This window comes from Spinacia oleracea, chromosome 1 (assembly GCF_020520425.1).
Source record: "Spinacia oleracea cultivar Varoflay chromosome 1, BTI_SOV_V1, whole genome shotgun sequence".
Classification (NCBI taxonomy): Eukaryota; Viridiplantae; Streptophyta; class Magnoliopsida; order Caryophyllales; family Amaranthaceae; genus Spinacia; species Spinacia oleracea.
This window is the reverse complement of record NC_079487.1, coordinates 107,708,220-107,729,207: the sequence shown is the minus strand read 5'-3', so window position 1 is coordinate 107,729,207 and position 20,988 is coordinate 107,708,220. Positions and strand designations below refer to the sequence as shown.

General features: G+C 37.1%; 1 protein-coding gene across 2 annotated transcripts; it reads left to right on the top strand.

The window, feature by feature from the left end:
* Positions 1–13,113: 13,113 nt before the first annotated feature.
* LOC110788379 (putative L-ascorbate peroxidase 6) lies at positions 13,114–19,434 on the top strand. Of its 2 annotated transcripts, XM_021993013.2 has the most exons (10): positions 13,118–13,368; positions 13,976–14,093; positions 14,664–14,791; positions 15,217–15,287; positions 15,555–15,597; positions 15,686–15,782; positions 16,096–16,179; positions 17,058–17,176; positions 18,379–18,445; positions 19,040–19,434. In XM_021993013.2, exons 1-10 carry the CDS (start codon positions 13,158–13,160, stop codon positions 19,140–19,142), a joined length of 1,041 nt encoding a protein of 346 aa, XP_021848705.1. In that variant the 5' UTR covers positions 13,118–13,157; the 3' UTR covers positions 19,143–19,434. The 2 variants fall into 2 exon arrangements, with proteins under 2 accessions (XP_021848706.1, XP_021848705.1); XM_021993014.2 differs by lacking the exons at positions 18,379–18,445; positions 19,040–19,434 and adding an exon at positions 17,874–18,359 and having other exon boundaries at positions 13,114–13,368.
* The last annotated feature ends 1,554 nt before the right edge of the window (positions 19,435–20,988 follow it).

The following is a 20,988-nucleotide window of genomic DNA, read 5'->3' as shown; positions in this document are numbered from 1 at the left end:
GACACATTTGGAGGCTTTCCAAACCATAATTCGTATGGAGTCTTTTCGACAGCTTTAGACGGAGCTCTATTTATAGTGAGTGCAGCTGTATTTAGTGCATGTCCCCAAAATTCTAATGGAAGTTCGGCCTGACCCATCATTGACCTGACCATGTCTAGCAAGGTTCTGTTCCTCCGTTCCGACACACCGTTCCATTGTGGTGTTCCAGGAGGAGTCAACTCTGATAGAATTCCACATTCTTTCAGATGGTCATCAAATTCATAGCTCAGATATTCACCGCCTCTATCAGACCGCAGTGCCTTAATCTTCTTGCCTAATTGATTCTCTACTTCACTCTGAAATTCCTTGAATTTGTCAAAGGATTCAGACTTATGCTTTATTAGGTAGACATAACCATACCTACTGAAGTCATCAGTGAAAGTGATAAAGTAGCTGAAACCACCTCTAGCATTTGTACTCATTGGTCCACATACATCTGTATGGATTAAACCCAATAGTTCATTTGCTCTTTCTCCAACTTTAGAGAAAGGTTGCTTTGTCATTTTGCCAAGTAAACATGATTCGCATTTACCATAATCCTCTAAGTCAAATGGCTCTAGAATTCCTTCCTTTTGAAGTCTTTCTAAGCGTTTCAAGTTTATATGGCCTAATCGACAATGCCACAGATAGGTGAGATCTGAATCATCCTTTTTGGCCTTTTGGTATTTATGTTATATACTTGTTTGTCGTGATCTAATAAATAAAGTCCATTGACTAATCTAGCAGATCCATAAAACATCTCTTTAAAATAAAACGAACAACTATTGTCTTTTATTAAAAAGGAAAATCCCTTAGCATCTAAGCAAGAAACTGAAATGATGTTTTTAGTAAGACTTGGAACATGGAAACATTCTTCCAGTTCCAAAACTAGCCCGGAGGGCAACGACAAATAGTAAGTTCCTACGGCTAATGCAGCAATCCGTGCTCCATTTCCCACTCGTAGGTCGACTTCACCCTTGCTTAACTTTCTACTTCTTCTTAGTCCCTGTGGATTGGAACATAAGTGTGAGCCACAACCTGTATCTAATACCCAAGAAGTTGAATTAGCAAGTATACAGTCTATAACGAAAATACCTGAAGATGGAACGACTGTTCCGTTCTTCTGATCTTCCTTTGGCTTCAAGCAATCTCTCTTCCAATGCCCCTTCTTCTTGCAGTAGAAGCATTCGGATTCAGAAGTGGGTTGACTGACCTTCCTCTTTGCAGATTTGGCGCCAGTTTGCTTAGTTGGGCTGGCCTTGTTGCCACCTTTCTTAGCATTCCTCTTCTTTCCAGATTTCTTGAACTTGCCCCCACGCACCATAAGCACATCCTGCTTATCACTTTTGAGCGTCTTTTCAGCGGTCTTCAGCATACCGTGAAGCTCAGTGAGCGTTTTGTTTAGACTATTCATACTGTAGTTCAGTTTGAACTGATCATACCCGCTATGAAGAGAATGGAGGATGGTGTCTATAGCCATTTCCTGAGAAAATTGTTGATCCAGCCGACTCATATTCTCAATGAGTCCAATCATTTTGAGAACATGTGGACTTACGGGCTCGCCTTTCTTAAGTTTGGTCTCAAGAATTTGCCTATGAGTCTCGAATCTTTCGACTCGAGCCAGATCTTGGAACATGTTCTTCAACTCACTGATGATTGTGAAAGCATCTGAGTTGATGAACGTTTTCTGCAGATCCGCACTCATGGTGGCGAGCATTAGACATTTCACATCCTTGTTGGCATCAATCCAGCGATTGAGGGCTGCCTGAGTGACCCCGTCGCCTGCAGCTTCGGGCATCGCCTCATCTAGGACATACTCCTTTTCTTCCTGCATAAGAACTATTTGCAAGTTCCTTTGCCAGTCAAGGAAGTTTTTCCCGTTCAACTTCTCCTTTTCGAGAATTGATCGAATGTTGAATGAATTGTTGTTTTCCATATTAAAAACTACAATTGAAAAGAATAAACAAATAAATAACCATTCACAGTTTCTCTTAATAAACTTAAATTCTAGCATACATGCATAATTCAATGTTTATTAAGCATTTTATTCAAATTATGTGTTCCGGCAGGTGTGAATAAAATGATTCCAAGATCCTAAAATCATTGAAGAACTAAGCACAGTTTGTCGACTTAATCCTAGAACATCTTAGGTAAGCAAAATCCTTTTGCTAATAGTCTAGAAACTATTCTTGGTTGATAGGTACGTCTAAGAACTTATTAGGTAAACCTATCGAATTTGCCACGACATAAAAGGACTCCTTACTTATATCGTTGAGTTTCACCAAAACTAACATGTACTCACAATTATTTGTGTACCTTGCCCCTTTAGGACCAATAAGTAACACCTCGCTGAGCGAAAACTATTACTAGATTGATGTAAAGGATATCCAAGCAAGTGTATATTTTGGCATGGCACCTTTTAACTCAATTTTTAAGTTTGTAACTTAAGGCTCTTACTATGTTGGTTAGATTTTAAGTGAACTAAAATCCTTAATCATGCAACATAATCAAGCTTTTGATCTCATGCATTTTAAGACATATTTAAAAGCAATAAATAACTTAAAACATGCATAAGATATTTGTGATCTAGTATGGCCCGACTTCATCTTGAAGCTTTAACTTCAAAGTCCGTCTTGAAAATCTCCGTGGGAGGCACCATTTTCTTCAAATAGGATAAGCTATAACTAATTACAACTATTTGATGGTACGCAGACCATATTTGAATTGAAAAATAACTTTGGTACTTCAGACCAATTACATTCAAATTAATGGTACGCAGACCATATTTTCTATCCTATTTGGGCCATACTAGTCACTTCATAACCTGCAAAACAGTACATATACAATATATACCATTCACCCATTCATTATCATGAATGGCCCACATAGCTGGTTAGTAAAACACATTATGCATCACGTAAACATTTGCAGCAATTAATCAAGGGCACCAATAATCTACCAATTATTCAGTCCTTATTAATTCTATTCAAGTTGTTTTAACCTTAAGGATTTGTAGACCTAATCAAGAGTTTATGACTAAAAAGCGCTCCCACTTAAACCAATAAATTCATATGCTTTACTAATTTTAAACATAAAAATGTATTTCTAGTCTAACCGGAAACATACAAATTTAATTAAAATTTAAAGCTCATATGAATTTATAATTGAATCCAAAAGTTTAATTTAATTTCAGTCGTGTTTAAATTAATTCATGATTTTAATTTTAGTAAAATAATTAGAATAAATAAAATTTATTATAATTACAATATTCAAAATTAAAATCCAAGAAAATAATTTAAATTATTAATTTTAAAATTAATTAAAATTACGTGAACTGAAATTTTCAAATTAAACATTCAAAACGATCTAATCGTAATGCAAAAACCCTACGCATTGCACGCCCATGGGCCGCTCGCACACAGCCATCGCTGGCCATGTGCGCGCAGCCCATGCGCTCGTCGCATAGCTGCTGCATCTCCATCGCAAGCCATCGCACGCTGTGGTGCTTGCTGCGCGCGCGCCAGCGCTCGTCGCACGCGAGCCATCGCTCGCAGTGCGCGCTCGCCAGCGCTCGCTGTGCGCGCGAGCCATCGCTCGCTGTGCGCGCGACATCGCTCGCTGGGCGCGCGACATCGCTCGCTGTGCGTGCGAGCCATCGCTCGCTGTGCGCGCGAGCCATCGCTCGCTGTGCGCGCGAGCAACGCTGGGCGCAGCGCTCGTGGCACGCGAGCTTGCGCTCGCTGCGCGCGAGGCTGCGCGCTCTTGCGCGAGGCAGCGCGCGTTGTGGCGCAGCTCGCTTGCTGCCCACACGCGACTGCCTTGGCTTGCCTTTCTCCCATGCCCATTCGTCCATTGCTCGTGGCCCACGACACAAGGCAGGGCTGTTGCCTTGTGCTCGTGCACTACGCCCTTGCTCATTGCATTCGTGCCGCACGGGCGACGAGCTCCCTTGCTCGTCGTCGCATGCCCGCATTATACAACACCCCTTAAGGGTAACACGAAGCGTCCATTGCTTTGTGCGTGCAAGTTATATGAACGAATCGCATAAAAATTTAAAATTTATATTTAAAATTAATGACAAATTAATAAATAATATTAATTTCATAATTTTAGGGCGAAAAAATCGAAAATTTATTATTCAATTGATTTCCGATTGTTATGGATTCAAGTCTAGGTCATAAAAATTTAAAATTTATCATAAATTTACAATTTTTATGGTGGTTTTTAATCATAGGTTTCTAATTAAATTATAATTAATTATGAAAATCAAATTAATTCTAAATTATTCTAATTTTCAACAAATTAATCATAATTACAAATCAGATTGCATAATTAACAAGGCTAGGCATTCAAACTTGTTAAACATATGCAGTAGGTCAATAAAAAATTCAAGATTTATCAACAAGAATCGCAAATATTTAATTTAACATCTTAAATTTACGAAATTTTGCATTCGAAAAACTAAAACCTCCGAAAAGTCATAGTTAGGCTTCGAATTTGAGAATTCTGGGTTCGGCAGAAAAATACTGCTTTTGTCAAAATTTTAGAATGCCTTTTACATGCGGAATTGACACAAAAATCACTCGATTTGGATGAGTAACGAAGAAACTGCCGAAAAACTGCGTACGTATAATTAAATAAACGCAATTTGCAATTAATTAACAATTACGAAAATTAATCACCCCTTTTAATTCTTGCAAATTTGTAATATTTAACCATGTTCATGCAATTTAGATTATGAAAATAATAAGGGGCTCGTGATACCACTGTTAGGTTATGATACATATGATATTACATAAATCATGCGGAAACAACCATTAACCCAGGATTACATATTATTTACACATAATCATATAGCATAATTTAGATGCATACTCTTTGTTGCGTGCCCTCCCTAGCTGCGCCCGAACCGAACAAGAACAAGTCTTTAGGACTCCAAGTGTTGTCCCTCCGTAGATAGTCCACAGCACGTCCGGATCCGCCTTAAGATTGACCAACTAGAATCGCCCTTAAGGTACTAGAATTTTCGGCACTTTTGAGCAAGATGTGTGGCTGAATTTTTCTCTCAAAAACTCACTTTGAATACTTTGAAACTCGTTATAAATTGTGAACCCAGGCCACATATTTATAGGGTTATGGAAAGGGAATTGGAATCCTATTCAGATACAAATTAATTAAACCTAGAATCCTACAAGAACTCTAATTTAATTAATTTATCAAATAGAATTAGGAATTTAATCATTAACCGAACTCTGCACGTTTTAGGAAACGTGCACGAACACAAACACTTACGCACACACACACGGCAGCCACGATGGGCCGCCCATGCGTGCGTGCGAGCAGCAGCCCACGCAGCGAGGCCTACGCGAGCTACAAGCCCACGTAGCTCCTACGCGCGCTGCGCGCGCTGCCACGGCCTGCTGGGCCTGGCCTTGCGCTGGGCCTGGCGTGGCCTTGGCTGTTCGTGTGGCGCGCTTGGCTTGCTGGGCGATGGCCTGGCTTCGTGCTGGGCCCTCGTCCGGCAGGCCTCGTCCGATGCTTATTCGTACGATACGCTTCCGATTAAATTTCCGATTCCGGAATTCATTTCCGATACGAACAATATTTAACATTTCCGATTCCGGAATTAATTTCCGTTTCGAACAAATATTTAATATTTCCGTTTCCGGAATTATTTTCCGATTCCGATAATATTTCCGATTCTGACAATATTTCCGTTTCCGGCAATATTTCCGATTCTGGCAATATTTCCATTTCCGATAATATTTTCCGATACGTACCATGTTTCCGTTTCCGGCAACATCTACGACTTGGATAATATTCATATTTCCGATACGATCCATATTTCCGTTTCCGGCAATATCATCGTTTCCGGAGTATTCATTTCTTGCCTGTGACGATCTCAGCTCCCACTGAAACCAAGATCCGTCGATTCCGAATATTCATAGATGGAGTATTTAATGCCATTAAATACTTGATCCGTTTACGTACTATTTGTGTGACCCTACGGGTTCAGTCAAGAGTAAGCTGTGGATTAATATCATTAATTCCACTTGAACTGAAGCGGCCTCTAGCTAGGCATTCAGCTCACTTGATCTCACTGAATTATTAACTTGTTAATTAATACTGAACCGCATTTATTAGACTTAACATAGAATGCATACTTGGACCAAGGGCATTATTTCCTTCAAATACCAGTCAGACCCAGGAGAGGCGCATTGGACTGCTGCCAAGAATATTCTGAAGTACCTGAAAAGGCACAAAGATGACTTCCTGGTCTATGGTGGAGATGATGAATTAATTGTTAAAAGCTATACGGACGCAAGTTTCCAAACCGACAAAGATGATTTCAGATCACAGTCTGGGTTTGTCTTCTGCCTCAACGGAGGTGCAGTAAGCTGGAAAAGTGCTAAGCAAAGCACCATTGCGGATTCTACAACTGAAGCAGAGTACATTGCTGCACATGAAGCAGCAAAGGAAGCTATATGGCTAAGGAAGTTCATAGGCGAACTTGGTGTAGTCCCCTCCATTAAAGGACCAATAGCCCTGTATTGTGATAATAACGGAGCTATTGCACAGGCAAAGGAGCCTAGACACCACCAGAGAGTCAAGCATGTACTTCGTAGATTTCGCCTTCTACGAGAGTTCGTTGAAAGAAAAGAAGTCGAGATAAGCAAGATTGGAACTGATGACAACATATCAGATCCATTGACTAAACCTCTGCCGCAGGCGAAGCACAACTCGCACACTGCAGCTATGGGAATCAAGCATATTGGAGAATGGCTTTGATATCCTTGTTTAATGTTTTAAAGTTTTAGAGTTTAAATCTTTGTAAAACATTATTGGTTAATCATTCACAATAAATGAATAGAATTCATTTTTCCATTTAATTTGTGGTTTATTAAATGATGAGTCCCTTCAATTTGACGATATATTCAAGATAGACTGTCAGGACCAGTCCTGTGACTAAGAAATGTCTATCAAGTGAACTTGAATGTCAAAGGTTGAAAATGGTCCATAGTCGGAGTTTTCTATAAAATTGGACGAATAGAAAACGTTAGACGACTAGAATGCAAGATGACTAGTAGTTCTGTTTCTTGAACTATGTGGACATGGCAATGTCATAATCATTTGCATAGATACTTACTTTGGGAAGACTAGTATCGGACAGACCTATGAAACTTTACTGTAAGAGATAAAAATCTGTCATAAGTAAATTTCATTAAAATTATTAGACACTAAATCCTCAATACCTGAGTGATTTGAGATTACTTGTTTGAGAACTGGTTACTTTGACGTTGACCAACCGTCGCACCTTAAAAGGAGGCTATAAAGGCAACGCTCAGGTAATCACCTATCAAACGAAGTCTAATCTCAAGATCGCATGATAGGGATTGTCCTCCCATAAATCGGGATGAGATGCTTAAAAGTTGTACAAGGCCACTCGGAGAGCTAGAAACTGTGAAATGCATGGCCGTGCTCGGATGAATCATAGGTTATGATTATCTGTTTATTTGATCAGTTGAACTCTGAAACCGAAAAACACCTCTGGACATAATAAGGATGACAACTCTTACCTTATGTTCAAGAGCAAGCATCGAGCGACAAAGGAATTAGGAAATGCACACTTGTCCCTAAGGACAAGTGGGAGACTGAAGGAAATAATGCCCTTGGTCCAAGTATGCATTCTATGTTAAGTCTAATAAATGTGGTTCAGTATTAATTAACAAGTTAATAATTCAGTGAGATCAAGTGAGCTGAATGCCTAGCTAGAGGCCGCTTCAGTTCAAGTGGAATTAATGATATTAATCCACAGCTTACTCTTGACTGAACCCGTAGGGTCACACAAATAGTACGTAAACGGATCAAGTATTTAATGGCATTAAATACTCTATCTATGGATATTCGGAATCGACGGATCTTGGTTTCAGTGGGAGCTGAGATCGTCACAAGCAAGAAATGAATACTCCGGAAACGATGATATTGCCGGAAACGGAAATATGGATCGTATCGGAAATATAAATATTATCCAAGGCGTAGATGTTGCCGGAAACGGAAACATGGTACGTATCGGAAAATATTATCGGAAATGGAAATATTGCCGAAATCGGAAATATTGCCGGAAACGGAAATATTGTCAGAATCGGAAATATTATCGGAATCGGAAAATAATTCCGGAAACGGAAATATTAAATATTTGTTCGAAACGGAAATTAATTCCGGAATCGGAAATATTAAATATTGTTCGTATTGGAAATGAATTCCGGAATCGGGAATTTAATCAGAAGCGTATCGTACGAATTAGCATCGGACGAGGCCCGCTAGACGAAGGCCCAGCACGAAGCCAGGCCATCGCCCAGCGAGCCACACGCACCAACGCACGCCTCGACCAGGCCCAGCGCAAGGCCAGGCCCAGCCAAGGGCGCGCGCGCGCGAGAGCACAGCAGCGTGGGTTGTGCGCCTGTCGTGGGCCGCAAGGCTTGCGCGGGTGCACGGCTTGTGCAATGCTTGTGCGGGAAATCCTAATCCTATTAGGATTTGTGCAAAGATTAAAATCCTAATCCTATTAGATTTGTTTTGTTATTTAGAGTCCTAATAAAGTTCTAACTAGCAAATCCACATCCTACTAGGATTACAATTCCTTTTCCATACTCCTATAAATAGGTGCCTAGGGTCACAATTTATGGGTACGATTGAAGTATTCAAAGGGTAAGTTTTTGAAATAAAAATCAGCCATACACTTGCAAACACTAGCCGAAATTCCTAAGCACCTTAAGGGCGATTCTAGTTGGTCTAACTTGAGGCGGATCCGGACGTACTGTGGACTATCTACGGAGGGACGACATTTGGAGTCCTAAAGACTTGTTCTTGTTCGGTTCGGGCGCAGCTAGGGAAGGCACGCTACAACATGTATGCATCTATTCTATGCTAAATGATTATGTGTAAATAATATGCTTTCCTGGCTTTATGGTTTTTCCGCATGATTTATGAATTGTCATATGTATCATAACCTAACAAACCATACTTCAAATAATAAGATTATTAAAATTTATTTTAATTTCCAGAAAAAGTAAAAGCGATATACTAGATATAATTTTGGGAACACATTTAACAACCTATTCCCCTCAAAAATGATACTCTGTATAAAAATATAAAGAAAAATTATATCTAAAATAATAAATCTATCCATTACTAACCTCTTCCTTTGTAAACTTTTAATTCCAGATTACTCTCTTTCTCTCTCTACCTTTCCTTTTCTATCAAGAAACCTAAAAAACCCAAAATCCCAAAACCCTAGCTGTGCCGCTTGCTCGACGATGTCCACATCCTTAACGACCTTAGAGTTTGCGTGCCTCCAGCGTAGTAGTAATTAGGTGTTCATTCTAGTCACATGGAGGAGCTTTCCTCCGGCGAAGAAGTCGAAGAAGGAACGAGACTTTCACACCGATTGCTTCACACTCCTCCTAGTGTTCTCCTCTTCTCGTAAGATTTCTCTGCGCTTGTAAGTATCATCTGAAGGAAACAACCTAAGTAAGCTCAACCGAGTTTGGGACAGATGATTAGTTGGATCGATCGTCATCAACCTTGGTGCCCATTTCTAGATCTTCCTGTAACGCTGCCGTCGATAAATCGCTAGTGAAGGTAAAGTTAAGGGTTAGGGTTTGTACTTTGGGGTAGGAAACACTAGTTTAGGTTGTGATTTGTTGTCCTCAGGGTTTTAAAATCTTTAATTCCGAAAGTAGCCTTGTCGCCGCTGTCTCGTGGTGTGGAAAAACGCTGACCTTGACGGTAAAGGTAAAGATTAGGATTTTAGCATCTTTAATTCCAAACTTAGCCTTGTCGTCGTCTCGTGGTGTCGGAAAAACTCCGACCTTGACGGTAAAGGTAAAGATTAGGGTTTCTAAGTTGAGCCTTAATTTGCCGTTTTGTGTCCTTGAGGTTCGATTCCCTAGTTGTTCGTAGGCTTAGTTGCTCTTTGAATGGGTTGGTTATTTCTTTATGTTGTGTTTTAATAGGTTGATGTTAATATGTCTACTTTGTGGTTTAGTTGTTTGGTATCCTTATGAGTTTGTTGATGTTCGTAATCAAACGTGGTTTTTGTTGGTGTGGTGTTTATTTGAGGAAGTGAAGGGGTTGGATTTTCTGTATTGGTGCTGGAAGATGTTAAGTTTCTTTGAAAGCTAGTAATCTTAGAGTAATGATCTTAGGTGGTATGGCAGAGGATGGAGATGTTAGTCAACGGAAGGTTTGGTGTTCATGGGTTGTAGTTGTTAGTTGGTCTTTGGGATTAACTTTTGTTGATTCTCATATTAGTTTAGCGTTGCAAAAATTCAACGATTTCAAAACCCTTAACCTGAAAGTAGCTTCCCACTTTTTGGGGGTTTATAGCTTGTTACCAAAGTCACATTTAGTGACTTAAGATTCTTGTGAGCGTTTCACAAGGTCTTTTAAACGCAGTTATGACATTCTTACACTTTTGATCCTTTCTTTGTCTCCCATAGTTTACAGGTTAATAAAGGAATATTTTCCCGGCCCCTGTTTTATCTCCTATAAGGAAATCATGGCCAACAACGGCTTTAGCACGAGTACACCTCGTTGGTGGTGCAAGCAAAGCCCTTTCAACAAACAAGGACGGGCATAAGAAATGCCGACTTGATTTGTAATGGTCTTTAAAGACCCTAGTGATGTAATTTGTTTAGGTTGTTTTGCAATGGTCTTTAAAGACCTAAGTGGTGTAGTTTAGTTTGTTAACTTTACTTTATTAACGCAAATTAAGCCTATGTAAAAAAAACAACCTCTTCCCTTGTTAGAATTAATACATTGTGAAGCCTTTTTTCATTGAGTAGCATTTTTTATTGCCCTTGTAACTTATTCGGAAAAAAAAATCATCCAAATTTAATGGAGATTTATTTAATTTTAAGGTAGAGTTCATGTATAACATCGATCAAAACAAATCCGAATAGGAAAAAGTTACAAATCGTTTTTTAATTATAATTTTTAATTTATTTTACATTTTTATAGTCAAAGCGATGAAACATATCGACTCAAACTTGACTTGGATTCTTGTCGAATATAAGCTTTGAATGAATAAGATTGATCCAGAAAAACAAAGAGCCGAGATTTAAGAAAGCTACTTTTATTAACTAAGGTTCCCTAAAAAAACTTTTCTTAACTAAAGGGTCTAAGTTTTAAACCAAGGATCTATGTTTTAAGTGTCATTTAGTTTAACTTGGTCAAAAAAATACATTTTAGACCCCAAAACGGTGAAAAAAATTAAGTTGAACCCCAAACGGTGAAGAAAATAATAACTTGGACCTGGTTTGTTTCCTTAACTCAGAAAATGCATGTATTTTTGGTGAATAATCAAGTTGTCTACTGCCGGTAGCAATGACTAATCCTCTGGCATCTCGTGTTCCAATTAAGGGTAAAGGGCTGGCCAATGATCGATTTTCATTCCCAAAGATTGAGATTCGGATCCCACCCTATTGGTTAAGAGACAAAGTGAGGTACCAATATGCCAAGACCAACTTGGTTTAATAAAATGCATATGTGTGTAAAAAAAAAATCATTTTTGTATTCACTTTGGGGGATGGGAGAAAGTGATTGTTTAATCAAATACAAAAAAAAAAAGGAAAAAAAAAGATGGGTTGGTGGGAAAAAACAATTATGATTTTTTTTTGTATTGTCCTTTTGCCACAAATTTCTGAAAAAGTTGAAAAAATATATGGCTAAAAATAGAAATAGAAAACATTTTGTGAAATGCCCAGAAAAAAAACAGAAAACTTTTTGTGGAACGAAAGACGAACATTTTTTGTTTTTTGACGGGGAAGAACAATATCATTAATAATGAGCCATACTACATCTACAATGATAAAATAGATCTGCATATGTTACAATTTCAAAGAAAATACTTAAACGTTACAATCAAAACAATCACTATTTTGCATCTTTGAGCACGGCTCGTACTCCACCGCTTCTAGCTTGACGCGAGCAGTGATTTTCGATGTTTTTGCATCTTTCCAAGTAGATCTCTTCGCAATCTGCGCACGAATTGTTCCGATCGACGAGTTGATGATAAACCCTAAACCTGTATAAATCCAAATCTCTTTCCCAATTATTGAAACCTTAAAAATAAAATTCTCATCCATGGATGAGAATCAAGAAACTAGGAAAATCTAGGAAAAATCCAAATAAATTGGGAACAGCCCAAGAATAAATTGGGAACAAAACAAACGAAAAAAGAACAAAAAAAAAGAAAAGATAAACATGAATATAAAGCAATGAAAAAAAACAAGAAGAAGGGTCGAAAATAATCTAATATCTGGAAAAAAAAATAAAAAAAAGAGACTATTTTCAACTTAAACGGCTAAGAAAAATGAAACTCCATAAGACGAGATAGGAGAAAAAGGAGAGAGAGGAATTTAAACTAATACTCGACGGAGAGGAAGTATAAATCAATATCTGATATGTATTACACATACATATCACCCACTAAACAACAAAATAGGGTGATGTTTGGTTGACATGAAAAACCATAGGAAGTATAACTTCCTAGGAAGTGGAAGATTTTAGGTTTGTTTGGTTGACAAAAACATGGGAAGTCACACTTCCTAGGAAGTTCTAATTCCTACAAAATGGAGGAAGTTGCTTACCTAGATTCTCCTAGGTGAGTAGAACTTCACATGGGAATTTATGGGAATTTACTTCCCATGTTTAACCAAACAATATCACTCAATTCTTAGGAAATGCTTATTCATGGGAAAAGTTTCTTCCTAGGAAGTTCTACTTCCTACGATCAACCAAACGACCCCTAGGAATAAGACAAACACTAAATGATAAAATCAATTTTTTTTTAAAATGACATCCGTTTTCGGAAAATGGCATTGGTTTTTGAAGAATGGCATTTGTTCTTTGAAAAAGGTCACCTACTTTCATTTTTCTCTTATTTCTCTTTTGTCAATTTAGTGGGGTGATATATATCTTGAAATACATATCAGATATTAGCCTCTCCGCCCTCCTCGGCGGATATCGTCAAGTAACGAAAGACGAACATAATTACCCGAGAAGTTTTATTTTATTAACAAGCCCATTAAAACACACATGATTTATTATTTATTTTAAAATATTGCAGTTGTAATATGGATCAGATAAATGTTTTGGACCGTTCGCTGAAGATGACCACCCCCGGCGGCGAATCAACAGTAATATGCCGCTCTTTCGCCACCCAATCATCGACATCCTCCCTCAACAAATTCAAATTTCCCGCCAAATATCCACCGTCAACCGTCCATTTTGGCGCCAAAGCAGCTCCGTTTCTCACTCCCCCCTTCGCACTTCCACCCACTTCAGGTAATTCTTGATATCATTGCGTTTTTTCTTCATATTTATTTATTAATTTGAATAAATTATACTCCAATCCTTGATTACTGTGGGTATTTGAGATGTGTACGATGCGAAATGTTTCAGTAATTTGTTCTAGTTGAGTGTTTAAGAAATAGCTTCTGTAGTTAAAGAACACAATTATCAAAAGATTGTTTTTAGGGTTTTTTCTGGGAGAAGGGTACGATGAAGGGTTGAATTACAATTGCGAAATCACTTTTTTCTAATCTGAATCGAATCAATTCAAAAATGATTATTATACATTCTAATTAGCTAATTGACACTATAATACTGAACTGGAATTATTTGAACCACACTGAAACTGAATTGACTATTTCATCTGTCTACTATGATGAGAGCCGCAGAGTCTAATTAACGAAATCCGAATGACCCTATTGCTAGGTTTAGGTAGTATCAGTTAGATTAATTTATACTTAAAATGCAATAAATGAGGGTAATGGAGAGGAGCCATTAAGGCATTAACATATGCTTGACATGGTCAATGGTTACGAATATGCAATCTTGGTTTTGTGTAGAAATGACGAATTATGACATATTGCTTGTGCTTTAATCACAGATAATTACAGCAATGTTGGTTTGTGTGGAAGGAGAGGACTCATTTTTCTTTCTGTCACTCTACCTTTTCTTTTTCCTTCACAAGAGTATGTCAAAGATTTCAATGTTGAAGCAGAAGAGTGAGTACATGCTCTCCTGGTGCTTTTAATAATGTTGAATGGATCATGAGATGTTTCCATTTTATTCCGCCCGTTCTTTATAATTTACATCTACGTTTTTCAGCATAGTTTGTGAAATTTGGATACTGCTCTTAAGGTATCATAACTAGCTTGTCAAATCACTGGTTATATGTGTGTTTTTCAGCATATACTTTTCCTGCCTCGACTTTCTCCACTATCTATTGGCTATGGGTTAGGACGAACTTTAAATATATCTTTATATCACGACTTTGCTTTGTATAACATGTTACATGGAGTAATTAATTGCAAAAATCAATCTCGGATAACCAACTTGATCCAGTATTTCTCTTTGAGCATGCATCTTGAGTCTCTTGACTCACTTGAGTATGTCTTCACAAATGACAACATTCCAAATCTGTGAATATTTTCATTGGTTTAAACTCAAAAACAATCTTATGACATCAAAATTTCTTAGTTTAAGTATTCAGTCCTAATATACTATCACTCATCATTTTGGATTCACCGGGAGCTGTTTAACATTTTTTATTTAACCTCTTGATATGTATGAAGGCTCAGAGATCCTGATTACGTACTTATAAAGGATGAGATAAGGAAGGTTTTGTCTAAAGGAAAGGCTGCTGGTGTACTTCGTCTAGTGTTTCATGATGCAGGAACCTTTGAACTCAGGGACAATTCAGGTAGGTATTCAGGGGACCTATATTGAGTTCTAGCACTTGTAACTTGGTTCTGAACTGTTATCCTAGTGTGTAACCCAATTCTGGTACAACTTGGTTAAGCTGGACTGCTGGAATATAGAAAGTTCTATAAAGATGACAATAAAATAAACATATGCCTTAGAAAATGTAATTACGGCTTACATCGTATGTAATTCGTGAATACAATGTCAAGTGCTTTTGGAATCTGCTGATACAGAGACATAAGCATAACAGATGCCTCGGCAACCTGATTTATTGAACCCATTAAGTAGGAACTTTTGTATCTATGATAGTAAAAAGTTAAAATTGTAGAGCACAGGTAAGCCTTATTCCTCTTTGGTTATTCCTAACTCCTAAGCCAATCTATCACTGCTAAGTTTAACTATTCTCATACTATCTTTGTGCAGGAGGTATGAATGGCTCTATAACATATGAACTTGAGAGGCCTGAAAATAAAGGGCTCAAAAAGTCTCTGAAGGCATGTTCCCTCCCTTATTTCTTCATCCTCGCTTTCAACCTCAAAATGCTTCACAATTTCGTATTAGGTAACATTTGTGTTCGTGCCTAGACACGGATTTCACGTCATGCAGAATGTTTGAAATTGCATTATTGTGGAAAGTATGTTTTTCATGCTATTGCAAAATCATGTTCTATACTTCTATGGAGTAACTTTTTACATGTGATGACTGGTCGACCTTAATATGACATCAACCTTACCTAACTTGATAGTGGATACCTGTTTTAGATTATTGAGAAAGCCAAAAATGTGGTGGATGAGAGACAGTCAGGTGAGATGGTACCAGAAAACTGTTGCAAAGTTCTTGAGGACGTGTTTCAATTTCTTATCATGTGGTTCTTGTTTTGTTGTGCTACTAGTATCCTGGGCAGACATGATTGCTGTAGCAGGAGCTGAGGCAGTTTCGATATGTGGAGGCCCAGATATTCCAGTTCGGTTGGGGAGACTTGATTCACTGTAATCTCTTTACCCTTGCTTTAGAGTTTCTGTGGATAATATTCTATTTGTTTTGATTCTTGTATATTTTTTTGGACGTTTAAAAACCCTAAGAATGGTGATTCATGTAGGCCTTCATTTTTAGCTGATCTACACCGAAACTCAGTGTTGGTTCAATTCAATCTGAGTCAAAACATCCATTCATTACGTCCCTTATGCACTGACATTTCATCTCTTTATTATAATAGAAAAGACAAGGTCCGCAGGGGAAAGAAATAAATTTTAGGTCACCTTTGCACATGTTCTTCTAATGTTCTGCTTGTTTCATTTACAGGACTCCTGATCCTGAAGGGAAACTACCTGAAGAGTCACTGGATGCACCAAGCTTAAAGAAGTGTTTCCAAACAAAAGGCTTTTCGTGAGTGCGTATCCTTTGAATGAGCTTCTTTAAAACTGTATATTTAGTCAAGTTGGGCTATGTGGCAGTCAAACCACCTCATCTGTTATGGTTTATTCTAAGATTCATGGCACCGGATGACATAGATCGTATTTTATGGCGTTGTGCTATGCCTTATTTTGATATCTTGATATGAAAAATACAGTCAAGTTTACGGGTTCCATTGTGTTGGCTTAAATCCATTAGATATTTATAGGTAGCATATTAATACTAATGGGGTGTATATCAATCTGTCAGTAATTTTTTAGTATGATTCTACTAGTACTAATTACTACCAGTGTAAGAACCTTGAACCTTTTTCAAACAGAAGCCTGCAACTAAATTTGAGGATGTTTTGGGCCAACCTACTTACTGAGATTTCTGCACAAATTTAGTACGGAGTAATTCAGACGGCTTGTTATCAGGCCCAAGTTCCAGATAAAGTGCTTTTCTCTATGAATAATAATTTTGGAATATCTGGAGATTATAGTCACTGCAACCTGAAGCATGTCGATTATGATGGGATTTTAAAGATATATCCACTTCTTTGAGGGATCATAGAGGATAGATATCACACAACTATTGTAAAAGGTTTTTGGGGTAAACCATACGTAGTCCTTAATTATGAAGTGATCAGATAACTTGGAGATCATTTCTAGATCTATATAATTTCAAGTAACTAAGAACCCAATTAATTTCCAGCAAAGTTTCTGGCATAGTACAATTTCTTTGATTACCGCTGGTTAAAATGATAAATGTTTGCATTATACATGATTGCTTAACTTGCTGTGGTGTCATTTGCATTTGTTTTCTTCTTTGTTTATTTGTTTAATCTATGCCCTGACCTGGTTTTTGAGCAGCACACAAGAACTTGTTGCACTGTCTGGGGCTCATACTCTTGGAAGTAAAGGTTTTGGAAGCCCCATCGAATTCGACAATTCATATTACAAAATACTCCTAGAGAGTCCGCTCTCGTCAGGTCAGTCAGTTCACATCATGTACTTGTTTTTGTGTAATGTGTTATGAGTTGCAAATAGACCTGTCAAAAATCGACCCAACCTTAAACCGACCCGAAGCCAACCCGAAAATACTGGGTCTTGAACAAGATTTTGTGACCCGTAACCCGATTTTTTCCGCCGAGTAACCCGAAAAGTAATGGGTCAAAATCCCACCGAACCCGTTTTGGACCCGACCGATTGAAAATCATTGTATTTATAGTAATAAATGAGATTATGAGAAAATTTAAGCATAAAACACGTTGTTTTTACTATTGTTGTGTGTAATATGATCTTAATTTGAATTATACGTCATTTTATGGTTGAATTTGACTAAATATAAACTTGTGTAGGAAATTTTGTTAATTTGTGCCCATATTTTGTATATTTATCACCTAAATTAATGAAAATATAATGCGCATTTTAAAATCTCTCAACCAGTTGGGTCGACTCGAACCCAAAAGTTATGGGTCTTGAACAAGCATTTGTGAACCCGAACCCGAAAGTGACCAACCCGATTCAACCCGAACCAGGAAATAATTTTTTACAACCCAACCCGACCGACACGTTTGACAGGTCTAGTTGCAAATACACAATCAAATAGAAGGATATAGGAAGATAAATTGTTGTTACTCACTTACTCATCCCTGTATGCGGGGCACACCTTTTTGTTTGTTTCAGAGCCGTTTTGGCGGAGTGAGTAGTTCAAGGCACATTAAGTTTCTATTGCTAAGCACACATGTAGATAGATATTCAACTACGAGTCTACAAACATTTCAGATGTCATACCCAGTCATATATGGTATCATTTTCCCGATATATAAGGCTTCTTTAACGAGCATTATCCCATTTAATAAGACTTTATAGAAGTAAAGAGGAAGAAGTTACTAACATTGTGTGTTTGATGTAAACTCTGAAACCCAATTGGCAAATGCACTTGCATATGTGTATCCAACTGAGAGGAAAACGGTTGTAAAACTTGAATTATTTGATTAACATACTAAGAGAATTAGAGTCAGATTCGTGCTTTTCCAGCAACTGAAATTGCTGAGTGGAATTCAACATTAACTTCTGCAACTGAAATTGCTGAGTGGAATTCAACCGAAATTACTTAGGATTCTTTTTATACTGCATTCCCCACTCTATGAGCTCATAGCTCTCAATATATGATGTTCCTTTACTGCAGCTGGAATGTCTAGTATGGTTGGACTTCCTTCAGATCGTGCATTAGTCGAGGATGATGAATGCTTAAGGTTAGTCAATTTCCCTTTCAATATTTCGTCATCGTTTTCTGCAGTTTTTTTTGTGTGCAGTTGTTTTCTTTGATGTTTCAATATGTTGGCTGAAATTGTCTTTTTTCTAAAGCCGGATATTGCATTATAATGTAGCATACCATTATTCCTGTTCTGTCCATATCTATAACCTAACATGCTACAGTTTCTAGCATATAGGTGATCTCATCTTATATAGGTATAGCACCTTTGTAGCTGTTGGAACCCTTAGATATAGGTTTTGTTGCATAATGGTTGTGTAGCCTATTAAACATCACACTCAAATCTTAATTGTTTTTGGTTGGGATGAAAATAATTTTCCAAGAAAGCTAGTATTCCTTTTTTTCCCTCTGTTTGGTTGGTGAAAGGGTGAAAATAGTTTTCCGATGCGTGGAAGGAAGAAATGCCACATTTATCTCCCTATTCTACACTGTGGTCCTCCTCTCGAACCACATACTATTTAGAACCATAGAACCAAACACGACTTTAGTGCTCCAAATCTTCATGAGTATTGATCACTTGTTCTTGCTGCTGTTGAAGTGTTAATACCTGATGGCAACATTATATCAAGTGCAGATGGATTACAAAGTACGCGAATGACCAGGCTTTATTCTTTGAGGATTTTAAGAATGTCTATATCAAGTTAGTCAATTCTGGTGCAAGGTGGAAATCTTCATGAACATGTGCACCACAACTGAGCAGTTTCCAAGCGAAAATATGTTGACATTTCAAAAATCATGAAAAGGATTTTGCACTTTCACTGCTACTAAGGACCATGGAAGGATTAGATAATACTCCGCACCTACTTCGTACGTTATATTTATGGTGAAAAGAGAAGATCATCTGTATTTTGCTAATATTACCTAGAATTATCTATATGTCGATATCACGATACGTGATTGGTCGTCTAGAAAAATTCTTAGGATGTTTGAAACTGGCTTCAAGTATGGAGTAAAACGGTTTCTTTTTAATCCTTTGGCACCCTTGGATTCATAGAAAATGAAAAATTGAATATTAGTATACGGGTAGTTGTTTGATTGACAAAAATAAAAACGTTACTAGTAAAACATTGGTCATCCACTGATACAACACCAGACAAGTTACAGGAGACATCCTCAAACTTTAGTTTGTAAACAGACTTAAACACTAGAATATTACTGAAAATTGACCCAAACTTAAACTATTCATAAGATATATTCCTTTACTAAATTCAAAGCTGAAATTTGTTTCAATTTCTTTTAGTTCAAGAATATAAGTCCAAACACTTATGTCCAAAATAAGAGGATGTCTTATGTGGTTATGTTTCTTGAATATGTGGCTCTCTGGTTTATACGGAGTATCTGTCCAAGGAGTATTTTAAAATTCGTGTAATGGTATACGGATTAATGGAGCATGAGTCCTTAAGGCGGTAAGCCCGTAGGCGTTTAATTCATTTTCCTAAATTGAAATTGAATTTAAAATGTACGCAAAAATAGCATATTGGTCAGTGAGTATTTAGTATTTGTATAAACAAATATTTTTAATTTTAACTTCTTATACTTTCTTTATTCTCTAATTGTTGCATTATGGTTGACTTATATTAAGCTCTGTCCTGTTCGACTTACTTTGACGTTCAGATAAGTTCAGATAATATAAGTTCAGCAAAAATAAGTTTTTTTCAGACATTGTCACACACAGATAAGTCTATTTCAGACAAAATAAGTTTTTTTTTCAGATATAAGTTCAATCAAAATAAGTCCAATAGAATGAAGCCTATTTTTTTTTTTTTTTTTTTTGAAAGGACTCCAACACATTACTTTGACTCTTAATAAGTTTAATATTCATAAAATATATATCGATATGAATCTAACATAACCTTACCAACTATAATATTTATTACTTATAAATCACAAAATGGTCAAAGTCATAGTGTGAATAGCGTAAATAAAAATAATCCCATATTTAGATAAGGATCCAAAAATGTAATCCTTACGCCTATATATACGTCGTACATTTTCCATAAAACTTTGAATATGTTTTGGAGTTTGTTATTTTTAACTCTTTTCGTGTATAATCAAGCATCGTCGGTGCTAAAATTGGGTTTTATCCAACATTGGAATCTTGTACTGCATTTCCAAAAATATAATATTTTTTTGTTATGGCATTCCAACAATAATAATATAGTATTATATAGTACTCCGTAATATAAATAAGTAATAAAAGGAGAACACTCCAAATTATGTTAGTAATATTTAGCTCCTTTTTCTTCCTTGTTTGGGGCCTTGGATTAGTCATAGCATGATACACCCATGTGCTTATATAGGATGGCTCAAATCAAGCTTCATTCTCACTTTGATCCTTTTCCTAATTAACTTGTTAAATTGGAATTTCTCTCTTGCACACATATCATGTGGTAAATCTGGTAATTAAAATAAACATTCTAGGAGCATCTAACTTAATTGACTAATTGGTAATTATACACCATAATGTCTAATAAATAGCAACATCTAATTGACTAAATTAGCATCACGTCTAATAAATCGCCG

What these genes read in the sequence shown, in the direction of transcription:
- LOC110788379 (XM_021993013.2), top strand. Translation starts at nt 13,158, where the DNA reads ATGGATCAGATAAATGTTTTGGACCGTTCGCTGAAGATGACCACCCCC. An exon ending in TTGGGGAGACTTGATTCACT is followed by an intron (nt 15,783 to 16,095) that starts GTAATCTCTTTA and finishes TTTCATTTACAG; the next exon opens with GACTCCTGATCCTGAAGGGA. An exon ending in GAGGATGATGAATGCTTAAG is followed by an intron (nt 18,446 to 19,039) that starts GTTAGTCAATTT and finishes TATCAAGTGCAG; the next exon opens with ATGGATTACAAAGTACGCGA.